The sequence below is a fragment of the Bos javanicus genome, chromosome 5, assembly GCF_032452875.1.
Source record: "Bos javanicus breed banteng chromosome 5, ARS-OSU_banteng_1.0, whole genome shotgun sequence".
In the NCBI taxonomy this organism is placed as follows: Eukaryota; Metazoa; Chordata; class Mammalia; order Artiodactyla; family Bovidae; genus Bos; species Bos javanicus.
Genome location: NC_083872.1, coordinates 60,755,220 through 60,767,672, shown reverse-complemented (window position 1 = coordinate 60,767,672; position 12,453 = coordinate 60,755,220). Strand labels below are relative to the sequence as shown.

The 12,453-nt window shown below is 42.8% G+C and overlaps 1 protein-coding gene across 2 annotated transcripts in view; it reads right to left on the bottom strand.

The window, feature by feature from the left end:
• Positions 1-5,441: 5,441 nt before the first annotated feature.
• AMDHD1 (amidohydrolase domain containing 1) overlaps positions 5,442-12,453 on the bottom strand; it is a 39,002-nt gene continuing 31,990 nt past the window's right edge. For both annotated transcript variants that reach the window (XM_061416963.1, XM_061416962.1), the window contains exons 5-9: positions 11,755-11,980; positions 9,809-9,933; positions 8,105-8,198; positions 7,154-7,314; positions 5,442-6,034 (exon numbers count right to left, since the gene is read on the bottom strand). In XM_061416963.1, coding sequence (XP_061272947.1) covers positions 5,947-6,034; positions 7,154-7,314; positions 8,105-8,198; positions 9,809-9,933; positions 11,755-11,980 — 694 coding nt within the window. In that variant the 3' untranslated portion in view covers positions 5,442-5,946. The remainder of the gene's footprint in view (positions 6,035-7,153; positions 7,315-8,104; positions 8,199-9,808; positions 9,934-11,754; positions 11,981-12,453) is intronic.

The following is a 12,453-nucleotide window of genomic DNA, read 5'->3' as shown; positions in this document are numbered from 1 at the left end:
GTACAGAGTGTCTTTAGACAATGTGATTGATTTGGTAGACATTCTTTCTCTCTCTTTCCCACTGAGGAGCCCGGAAGAGCTGGAGGCATCATGATTTTCATGCAGGTGAGCTCACCTGGGCTTCTTTACCTGATCTCTTAGGGCAGCCAGAGAAAAAAACCGAAAGCACAAGGGCTTTTCAAGCTCCTTTTGTGCCACATTTGCTAATGTCCAGTTGGCCAAAGCAAGTCATGTGTCAAGCCCACATCGGTTTGGGAGAGTAACACATGAGGGCATGTGATTTGGGGCTGTTGCTATAACAACCTACCACATACATGAAACTCCATGCATAACCTGAAAAATTCCAAAGAAGCTACTTTTCATTATTACTTAAAGCTGTGTCTCATTTCTGAACCTGGTCATTGAGTTATTTTTTATTAAAGCTTCTAATTATCTCATGAATAGCATGATCATTTTACACTTGGGAGTTTACTTTGGTTGAAGGTACTCATTTATTAAATGTAAACATTTAATGTTAACATTAACATTATACCAAAAAAAAAAAGTTGGAGGAAACTCATTTCAGCTCAGGGCACAGGCCTGGTTTGTCTCAAGATGGTCCCGTTCCCTCTACTGGGTGATTAGTTCAAGAGATATTAGGGGGGTACAGCTTGGACCAATGAAACAGAAGAATTTTACTGGAGGTGAGACAGGCCTGGGTCCTGGGACCCTTTGTGGCAGTGCTGCAATGCTTATACCTGGACACACCTTTTCTTGAACAACAAAATACAAAGAAACTATATGGGACTAAAATGAACCATGTGCATAGTCAGTTGGGACAAATTCTGGACAAAAGCTGCAAAAAGATTTAAAAAAACCCAACTGCAACTTTTAAAGAGCCTGGAGCAAAAGAAGGAGGTTGCGAGCCAAAGCAGGGTACTGGGCATGTCCCCTGCACCCACCACCACCTAAGCCACTCCTCTGGCCAACCTCTGGACACACCCCTACCCTCACTCCATATAAGGAACAAATTCCCCCCACCCCTCAGGGAGCCAGTGAACAAGGGACCCTGCTGATTGTTCTCGCCCTCCCCCTCCCCGCAGCCCCTGCTGCAACAGGAGCCCTAGTAAAACCCTGCCTGAATTTCTTGTCTGGCCTCTGGTCAATTTCCATCGGCTAAGGAGGCCAAGAACTCTGGTCAGTAACAGAGGCTTCTAGAAAACTCTTTCTCTCCTGAGAGCAGGCTTTCTCCCTGTCCTGCTTGACCTGAATGAGGAGGTACAGCCCCTCTGACTGTTGCTAGACTGCCACCCCGGGGGGACCTAGACTTGGGGTGTCCCCAACACTGTAGGACAGAGCAGGAGCGGGGGAAGGACTCTGGGTCTTCAGGGGTCCTGAACTGCTGGATAAGCAGTCCTGAAGCCTGTCCTTCTTATGAGTTTCCAAGGGGAGCTAATAAGCTTCCTTGTTTTTCAAGCCATGGTCAGGTAGGGGGTGTTCATATTTCACTGTGCCATTTCGAGAGCTTTCATCCAGACTTCTAGCACCTGATACCTCCTACTCTTTCCACCAAAGGACTTGGTTAAGGTGTCTTTCCAGAGTCCACTCACACAGCACATATCTGACTGTGTTGACTAAAACCAGATTCTTCTTTCTACAACAAAAACTTGTCCTGGTCCTAACCTGTTCAAAAACTTGCAGTGGCCTCCCATGACTTTAAGAATGAAGTTCCAATGAGTGAGCCTGACATGCCAAGTCTCGTGAAACCTGAGTCAACATTAGAGTCCCAGTATCCCCACTCTAGGAGGACTCAGACCTGCCCCCCTCCTGAACACCCTCATGATCCCCCAACTTGGAGCCTTTCCTTCATATCAAAATCCTTCCAAGCTCCCAAGGATGGCAACGCCCCTTTCCACCCAATCATGACACTGTTTCTTGTTACGTTTTATCTTTACTTCCCCATAAGCATCATCTTTTAACATCACATCCAGTCAGTTCAGTTGCTCAGTCGTGTCCAACTCTTTGCGACCCCATGAACCACAGCACGCCAGGCCTCCCTGTCCATCACCAACTCCCAGAGTCAACCCAAACCCATGTCCATTGTGTTGGTGATGCCATCCAACCATCACATCCTCTGTCGTCCCCTTCTCCTCCCGCCCTCAATCTTTCCCAGCAACTGGGTCTTTTCAAATGAGTCAGCTCTCTGCATCAGGTGGACAAAGTACTGGAGTTTCAGCTTCAACATCAGTCCTTCCAATGAACCCCCAGGACTGATCTCCTTTAGGATGGACTGGTTGGATCTCCTTGCAGTCCAAGGGACTCTCGAGTCTTCTCCAACACCGCAGTTCAAAAGCATCAATTCTTCTGCACTCAGCTTTCTTTATAGTTCAACTCTCACATCCATACATGACCACTGAAAAAACCATAGCCTTGACTAGACGGACCCTTGTTGGCAAAGTAATGTCTCTGCTTTTTAATATGCTGTCTAGTTTGGTCATAACTTTGCTTCCAAGGAATAAGCATCTTTTAATTTCATGGCTGTAATGACCATCTGCAGTGATGACATTACATTACAGAAATGACATTACATTAAGGAATTCATATGCTCTTTCCAATATGTGGAACAAGTACTTTCTTTAATACTTCATTCCTGGGTTGGCCTGCTGAGTGTATTTTAATAAGTACTTTCCACTATGACCATCTGTATGCTTGTGCAGCCATTCATTACTTCATTCATTGATCACCTCCTATAAACCAGTCACTGTACTAGATCAGGGGAACATGACCAGGCCCTTTCCTCTCCTAACACACAGTTTAAAGAGAAAGACAATTCAGCTGCAATGCTCTAGAGGCACTCACAGAGGAATGGGAGCACGGTGGGCATGGGGAGGGACTAGCTCCGATTTCCCACATTAAGAAGGGAAAGCACTCTAGGTACAGGAAAAGGTGCTGCGAGGTCTGCAACAGCAAAAGCAAATGGAGGTTTTGAGGCACCATGTGTGGTTAGGGTCTAGACCGCAGCCCTTCTCAGACTCAAGGGGGCAGACAAATCACCTGTGGATTTGTTAAGACCAGATTCTGATTCAGCAGATGTGGAGTGGGGCTGAGGTTCTGCGTTCCTAGCCAGTTTCCATGAGTTGCAAGGGGCTTGTAGGACACTGGTCTGGGAGGAATGTGGCAGTTTCAGGTGGACATCCTCTTCTGGTTTCTTTCAAAAAAGGCAAGAATACTACTTATTTAGAGTTAATGTTTCCTAGAAGGAAAATGGGCTTCCCTAGTGGCTCAGATGGTAAAGAATTTGCCTGCAATATGGGAGACCTGGGCTCGATCCCTGGGTTGGGAAGATCCCCTGGAGAAGGGCATGGCAACCCACTCCAGTATTCTTGCCTGGAGAATCCCCATGGACAGAGGAGTCTGGCGGGCTGCAGTCCATGGGGTCACAAAGAGTTGGACATGACTGAGCAACTAAGCACACACAGAAGGAAAATAAGAAGAGCTTAACTTGCTTATTCCTAAGTGTAAGGATATACTTCTGCATGGCTTGGATTCTGCTGCTGCTGCTGCTGCTAAGTCACATCAGTCGTGTCCGACTCTGCGCGACCCCAAAGACGGCAGCCCACCAGGTTCCCCTGTCCCTGGAATTATCCAGGCAAGAATACTGGAGTGGGTTGCCATTTCCTTCTCCAGGCTTGGATTCTAGGACAGACCTAATCTTTAGTGTTGGCCTTTCTAGCTATCTCCTGCACCCCAGACTCCCACTGTTAACTAGGAGACCAGTCACAGGCGAGGTATCACCCACAGCAACCATGCGCTTCCCACACCCCCTTTCAGCTTCTTCACCAAGCAGGTGAGGAGCTGAGCTGCAGAGACTCTGCGCTACTAGCCAGTGATAGCGACGGGCACTGTTACCTTTAGCCTTCTGACAAGGGATCTCTTGATTTGATCTATACTGAATACAGTAAAGACTCATTGATTCAGGCTCTATGCACTTGAAATGGGTGATAACAGCCTTCAACAATACGTGAACTGTGAACTTCCAGATGTTCAAGCTGGTTTTAGAAAAGGCAGAGGAACCAGAGATCAAATTGCCAACATCCGCTGGATCATTGAAAAAGCAAGAGAGTTCCAGAAAAACATCTATTTCTGCTTTATTGACCATGTCAAAGCCTTTGACCGTGTGGATCACAATAAACTGGAAAATTCTGACCTGACACCTGACCTGCCTCCTGAGAAATCTGTATGCAGGTCAGGAAGCAACAGTTAGAACTGGACATGGAACAACAGACTGGTTCCAAATAGGAAAAGGAATATGTCAAGGCTGTATATTGTCACCCTGCTTATTTAACGTATATGCAGAGTACTTTATGAGAAACGCTGGGCTGGAGGAAGCACAGCTGGAATCAAGAGTGCTGGGAGAAATAGCAATAACCTCAGATATGCAGATGACACCAACCTTATGGCAGAAAGTGAAGAGGAACTAAACAGCCTCTTGATGAGAGTGAAAGAGGAGAGTGAAAAAGTTGGCTTAAAGCTCAACATTCAGAAAACGAAGATCTTGGCATCCGGTCCCATCACTTCATGGGAAATAGATGGGGAAACAGTGGAAACAGTAGCTGACTTTGTTTTTCTGGACTCCAAAATCACTGCAGATGGTGACTGCAGCCATGAAATTAAAAGATGCTTATTCCTTGGAAGCAAAGTTATGACCAACCTAGACAGCATATTAAAAAGCAGAGACATTACTTTGCCAACAAGGGTCCGTCTAGTCAAGGCTATGGTTTTTTCAGTGGTCATGTATGGATGTGAGAGTTGAACTATAAAGAAAGCTGAGTGCAGAAGAATTGATGCTTTTGAACTGCGGTGTTGGAGAAGACTCGAGAGTCCCTTGGACTGCAAGGAGATCCAACCAGTCCATCCTAAAGGAGATCAGTCCTGGGGGTTCATTGGAAGGACTGATGTTGAAGCTGAAACTCCAATACTTTGTCCACCTGATGTGAAGAGCTGACTCATTGGAAAACACCCAGATGCTGGGAAAGATTGAGGGCAGGAGAAGAAGGGGACGACAGAGGATGAGATGGTTGGATGGCATCACCGACTCAATGAACATGGGTTTGGGTTGACTCTGGGAGTTGGTGATGGACAGGGAGGCCTGGCGTGCTGTGGTTCATGGGGTCACAAAGAGTCGGACATGATTGAGCGACTGAACTGACTGAACTTATTTGTCTAGTCATTTCTTCCTAAACAGAACATAGTTTGATCATGAAGCTGTGATAATTAAGATGATGAAAGCATTTTAAAGGATTTCAAATAAACTCATAAGGCTTTAGAGACACCCATTTATATAATCATCCACTTTTTCTGTATGTAATCCACTTTCTTCTGTAATTTGTTCACTTCCTTAAAAGCTCTAATAGACAACAGAACTGACTGGTTTCTCGTGTTGCTGTAAAGAACGACAATAATAGGGACAGCAAATATTTATTAAGAGCTATAAAATTTTCAGACATTTGTAATTAATGTGAAGAATCAAAAACTTAAAAACAATTTAAAAAATTGTATTATTGGATTTGATCAAAATACATCCATTACAAGAAGGTCCCTGTACTTGTGTATAAAATGACAAGTCTTGAACTCTGCCATGAAGCTCTACTGTAAGGGTTGAGAAGAAATTAGAAATAGAAGAACACCCTCCCCTCAGAGGACACTAATGAATTAATCTGCAGAATATTTATAACAAACCTTTGTGAAGTTAATGTTTGAGACTATCACCACAAATTGTTTACCTGATTATATGTGTATATGCACATGTTAAAATAAGTGAATCCCTTTGGTTTTTCAACTGGATTAACAAAATATTGAATTACATTTAAGTGACATCATTCTGCTAAACCACTAAGGTATTTTAACTCTTAATATAACTGTATTGACTTATGCAGTCGAAGAGTCTCCTCTTTCCTTATAGATCTATCATTTTTTATAGATGACTTTTCCTTTAGCTATAACATAATCAATTAATTCATGATGGCCTCCAAACTGGTAAATCAAATGCTCCCATCTAGAAAGAAATCAAACATTAATGCATACAAGTCAAAATGATTACTTTTTCAATAAATGTTAATTTCAAAATACATTCTCTAAAAATTTATGTATACTTAGTAGTTAATATTTGGGCTTTTAAAAAAATGACAGAGTACCATGATAATCAGTCTATGATATATCAAATATTGTTTAATGATATTAAATATCTGATCTTAAAATATTTGGTTCAGTTAAATGATGCATAAATGGTAACATTAGCATTATTTTCCATGAGACAATGGCTTATGATCCTCAAGAGTAGAATTATGGAGCCACCCTCTTTGGTTGAACATGAGGTCCAAGAGCTGGGAGAGACTTGCTAGTGTCCAGACACCATAGAATTCACAACTTTAAGATTTATAACAATAAGACTCAAATTGTTACATTGGAGGTCCACGAGGCAGCAGACTGTGGGTGAATAGTACAAAACCAGAGGCAGAATAACTGAAGCAAAGCTTTTGGGATGCAGTAGGAATGAGAAGTCAGAGAGGTAATGAATTAGAAGCAGGGTGACAAGCTAGAGTTGTGACCTGCATGGCTCAGCGCAAGCAGAAAAGGTCAGAACACAAGAAGAAAAACAAAAACACATGTCAAAGAGCAGCACAAGTCCAAGGTCCAGGTAAACAGAGCAGAAACCCAGAGATCTAGGAAAGATGTAAGACAGGTGAAGAGACCAGAAAAGTCGGTCTACCCTGAAGTTTAGGACCTTGAGGGAGACTTTTTGCTTAGAAAAGGGTGACAATAAGACTGGGTAGCTTCTCTGAGCTTACACAGAGCCTGACACGAATCATCAGTGGAAAAAGGTTTTAACCAAGTCTCCATATGACAGTGGGCATACAATAAAATGGGGCTTCCCCAGTGGCTCAGACAGTAAAGAATCTGCCTGCGATGCAGGAGACCTGGGTTCAATCCCTGGTCAGGAAGATCCCCTGGAGAAGGGAATGGTGACCCACTCCAGTATTCTTGCCTGGAGAATCCCACGGACAGAGGAGTCTGGTGGGCTACAGTCCACGGGGTCGCAAAGAGTTGGATACGACTAAGCTACTAACACTTTTATTTTCATACAATAAAATGGTTTACTTGGGAGAACACTCACCTGGGTGAATTGATGATAATGAGATCTCCCTGCTTGCCAACTTCCAAAGATCCCTGTGTGTGAGATTTTCCCAGGGCATAAGCGGCATTGATGGTGGCAGCGGCCAAGGCCTCGGGCATGGACATTCTCATGTTCACACACGCCAGATGCATGACCATTGGCTAAGATGGGAAGAGAAAAGCATCGGAGAAAAGGAACGAGACAACTGCCACCTAGAACATTTCTCAACAAAGCACAACAAATAATGACAGATAAATGCCCAAGTGGAGCAGGCTGAATTAACATGGGAAAAATTTTAAATTTAAATGTAAAGATTCTTATGCTTTGGGAAAGATTTATTACAGAGATTACTTACCACCCACCCCATATGTATTTAATATTTATTTATTGCTTTTCAAGGGTCTTCCCTGGTGCCTCAGTGGTGAAGAATCCGCCTATCAATGCAGGAGATTTGGGTTTGATCCCTGGGTCAGGAAGACCCCCTGGAGAAGGAAATGGCAATGCCCTCCAGTATTCCTCCCTGGAAAATTTCATGGACAGAGGAGCCTGGTAGGCTACAGTCCATGGGGTCACAGAAAGAGTCGAACGCGAGCACAAACACTACTTTTCAAGGTCACTTCCTGTCATAGGAAGCTCACCTCCATGTTTACTTACTAAAACTTCTTTGAGATTATTCAGTTCTGAGGGGGAGAATAGGTTATTGTAAAACCACAATGCCTAAGGCTGCATCAAAGCATAATAGACCCTTCTCTCCTCTCCCTAAACCTGGAGGCATTCAAGAGGCACAGAAATACGCAATTATACTGCTGTCTACACATTCTTTTTCCGGTTTCACTGGAAGACATTTTTAGATCTTTGATACATTTTACCAGTTAGTGAAATAGTTTTAAATTATTTATATGCTTGGGAGAAGTTTCAGTCTGCTCAGAAAGGCATGTTAAAAATAATTACCATTGAAAAACAATACGCATTAGGGTTAAAATCGCTGCCCAGGGCGACTATTACTCCTTCATCTAACATTTTCCTGGCTCGAGGTTGCTTCAGTCTAAAGAGAAGGGGGAAGAAAGATATCAGTCTTGAGAAGTGGAAATTTTGAAGAATAGGTGTTCAGAATTAAAGCAGACTTAAGATATACTGGCATGCTGCGGTTCATGGGGTCACAAAGAGTCGGACACTACTTAGCAACTGAATAACAACAATAAGGTATCCAACTCCTCTGTGTTCCGGAAGAAGAAACAGAAATTCAAGATTAAGTGATTAGTGGTGGGATCTAGCATAACCCCAGGACTCCTGATTTTTATCATCCTGCTTTTGAAATCACTTGGGTATGACTAACTTCTTTAATTGGGGATTATCATGACAATCACTACATTGAGAGATTCTTGTGAAGAAGGAAAAGTATAACTGAAAATTGTTTTCAAACATAATACATTTTTTGGAATTCCCAAATATAAACAACAAGGTTTAAATAATGCTTTTAAAGTTAACTTTCATTTTGCAATTTTAAAATTCATATCTCTCCCTCTCCTTTTTGGAAGGTGGGGGTCTCAAACATTTTTGTAGGTTCTTTAAAATTCATCTGAAGGTCCAATAATCTAAGATGTACAGTGTTTGTGCTTATTCCTGGACTGGGTATTTCCCTGATCTCCTTGACCAAATACAATTTAGTCTTTAGGACATGGCTCAAAAGTTATGTCAAAGATAAACAAAGCTGGACACTAGTTAATATGGTGAGGAGAGATTTAATTCAGTAATAACTATTGCAAAAGAGAAGAGTCCAGTGTGAACTGAACTTTGTTTTTTGCAGGGTAACTGGATGTTTTAAAAGGATGAATGAAGGACTTCTCTGGTGGCTCAGTGGATGGGAGCCTACCTGCCAATGCAGGGGACACCAGTCCAAGCCCTGGTCTGGCACGATTTCACATGCTGCGGGGCAACTAAGCCTGTGTGTCACAACTTCTGAGCCTGTGTCTAGAGCCCTCAAGCCACAATTACTGAGCCCATGTGCTCCAAATACTAAAGCCCATGCACCTAGAGCCTGTGCTCTGCAACAAGGGGCCTCTCACTGCAACGAGAGGCCTGTGCACTGCAACGAAGAATAGTCCCTGCTTACCACTAGAAAAAGATTCAATCCACGGAAGGCATATGGCTAAATCCCTGGGGAGATGCCACAAAATATACTTAGACATCACATCTCCTTTTTCCTCTTACTTGTAGGAATTATGAGGATAATGGTCCTCACTTGCATCATCTTGGAAAGCAACTCATTCGGATTCAGAATATTCCTACCATCTTATGTGTGTTTTTTAAAGTATAAAGCCTCTTTTCTAATTATAAAAGTAATGTATATTGATTTTTTAATTGGAAAATTCCAGAAATGAGGAAGAAAGTAAAATAAAGCTCCATGCTCCCCAGTAATCCCATTACTCAAATGAAATTCGGGTCTAAGCTCCTTCCTTGGGGTCATTCATTACGAACATCACATCATACATCACACCATACAGTTGGCATCTTCCATGAGCTAAGTTTTCCTGATCTGCATTTTAAAGGGGATCTGTAAGGGTGATGAAGTAATATTTGGGCATCTGGGAAGTCTGTGCCTTTACAGCTTGTACTTGCAGCTAGCTCCTGCGTGGAGGTGGAAAACAACCTCACCTCAGCATGTAGGCCGTGGTGGGCAGGAGAACAGCAGAGCACCTGGCTGACGCCATGGCAGCGATGCCTTCATCACTCACTTCTTCCAGATGACTGATGGCCTGGGCTCCCAGTTCTGCCCCAAGCTAAGCAGAATGGACAGAGAAAGAGAGGTTTCACGCATAGCAACAACAAATCAATAAAGTGCCTGTATACAGTTTTTCCTACAAAAATAAATAATACTCTATTATTGTCAACTACCTCTTGTAAGCACAAGCCTCCAAGTGGGTAAAGGGTTTATGGTGGACATTCATTTGAAAATTTAGCTAGCATGCTACTTCAAAAACTATTCTTACACACAAATGCTTACCAAGATCTTCAAACATTTGTTAAAATTTTTACGAATCTTATGAATCAGAATAAAACATTGACTAATTCTGGTAGTAAAATCTGATTGTTAAATATCATAAAAATACAAGAAAGGTACCTGGAATGCCATTGCACTCAGAGAAAACAGATCAGGTGAGAAAACAGACTTCAGGAATGTGGAATCATTTGTGTAATTTGAAAATATCTTCTTTTTTTTAGCCACACTTCACAGCTTTAGGGGTCTTAATTCCTGGGCCTAACTTGGGCCCCTGGGAGTGGACACGTAGAGACTTATCCACTGGACCACCAGGGAAGTCCCTAGATTATCTTCTTGAACTTGGTTTTCCTCCAGATGAAAAGTTTATGCTAGGTTGTTAGGAAGACAACTAAGAAGAGGTAATGCTCAGATAAGAATGTATTAAAGTGGATTATTTCTCAAGAAGAGATAATGCTTGGATAAGAATGTATTAAAGTAGATTATTTCTCAACTTGACAAATTTTGACACATGTGCGCACATGCAAAGTGCCCCAGGCTGAAAGGTGACATGATGAGCATCTCAAGGAAAGAAGACTGATAGCTGCTGGCATTCCACTGTGAGCCAGGGAGGCTGCGATGCCCACACCAGGGCAGGGAAGAAGAGCCCCCCACCAGCATCTGGCTCAGGTAGACGAGCACTGGGATCGGGGCTCTGGGGGCTTGTGGACAGCGCAGACGATGCTCCCCAAGGCAGGTTCCCTTTTGATCTTAGCATCTTCCTCAACTTTTCGAAACTTGATTTGCTCATTCAGGGAATTATCAACTTCTATTGATTTAATTCACATTTAATTCACAGTCACTCTCTACAGCCCAAAGTGTCTTGTTGACCACCCAGTTCTCATTCATTTAACAAATATTTACTTTCTAAAGACCATTTGCACTCTAGGCACTGTGTTAACCTCCAGGAAATAAGGCTGGGTAAGGTTGGACATGACTGAGCAACTAAGCGTGGGCACACACACAGACACACACACACAAGAAGACATGGGTGTGGTCCTCAATGTGTTCATGTCCAGTAGGGATCACAGAGGAGATTTTAAACAGTGGAACAAGGACAGGGAGAGGCTATAACCCACTGTTGGAGAGGTTTGGGAAGGATCCCAGAGAAGTAGTCACTCAGATGAAACCTGGAGGGGATTTTGAATCTCTTCCATGTATGAATAAATGAATCTGGGAAAGACTTAACAATTTGAAAATCATCCTGTCACTATTAAGGCATGCTCCACTAAAATTTGTCTGAATGCTGCCACAGAAAAACTCTTCATGTGAAATTAAGAGACTGTGCTAGGGTGACTTTGAGTGACAATCAAAACAGGTTGTGAATTTAGTAAATGAGATCACAAAGGTATTTTTTTTCCTACTAGTATCACCAGGAGGAAATAATAAAAGTAAATGATCAGCAAAAAAGGATTTCAAAGCTCAACCAGACCAACCTGCACATATTTCTAACAAATTTCCCCATTCTCTATCTTTTCAGAAAGTCATTCCTTCCTTTGAACAAACTCACTGAATTTTCCATAGCACGAGTGCTGACAAAAGAAGAGCAAAAGAACAGCCATACCTCAGCAGCCTTCATGGGGTGGAGTTCATCCCCATGGAAGTTAATCTGTAACCCTATATCTTTCCCACTTTGAAGAATTCTTCTGGTGGAATCAAGATCAAAGACACCCTTTTCACAGAACACATCTATATTGTCAACGTGTATTTCCCCATTTCTGCCAAGTTCCTTCAGCCTTGGGAGGTGGTTTTTGATGATGTCATCAGCAGCCTCAGAAGCAGTTTTTCCTCTGAGAGAAGAAAAGGAGATCACCAAAGGCAAGTTAAAAAAAAAAAAAATTATTGGAGAAAGGAGTCTTTGGTACTTGGAGAACCTGAGAAACTATAGATATGTGACCCTGAACCTCAAAAAGGTAAAGAAAGAATCAAAGCTATAACTCAGGACTCTTAACAATTGGGACAAACCTGCCTAACAGAGGTATTGACAAGACTTCTGTATACACTGGCCGTAGAGGCAGCGAGACAGATGGCTCACCCATTCTGGCATACTGGGGTTGCCTTTGGGGAAGTCAGCAAGGCCACCTGGCTGAAAACCTGAATCTTCTTGTCAAGGACACTTAGAGGACATCCTGGATGCTTCCCTGACACCCAACTGTGGGCCCCTTACCTGGGTCCAGCTATCATCCTGACTTTTTCTTCCTCCACAGTTTCTAGAGGCATCTGCCTAAGGAGTTCTGTCTCATCAGACATAGGGGAAGAAGGA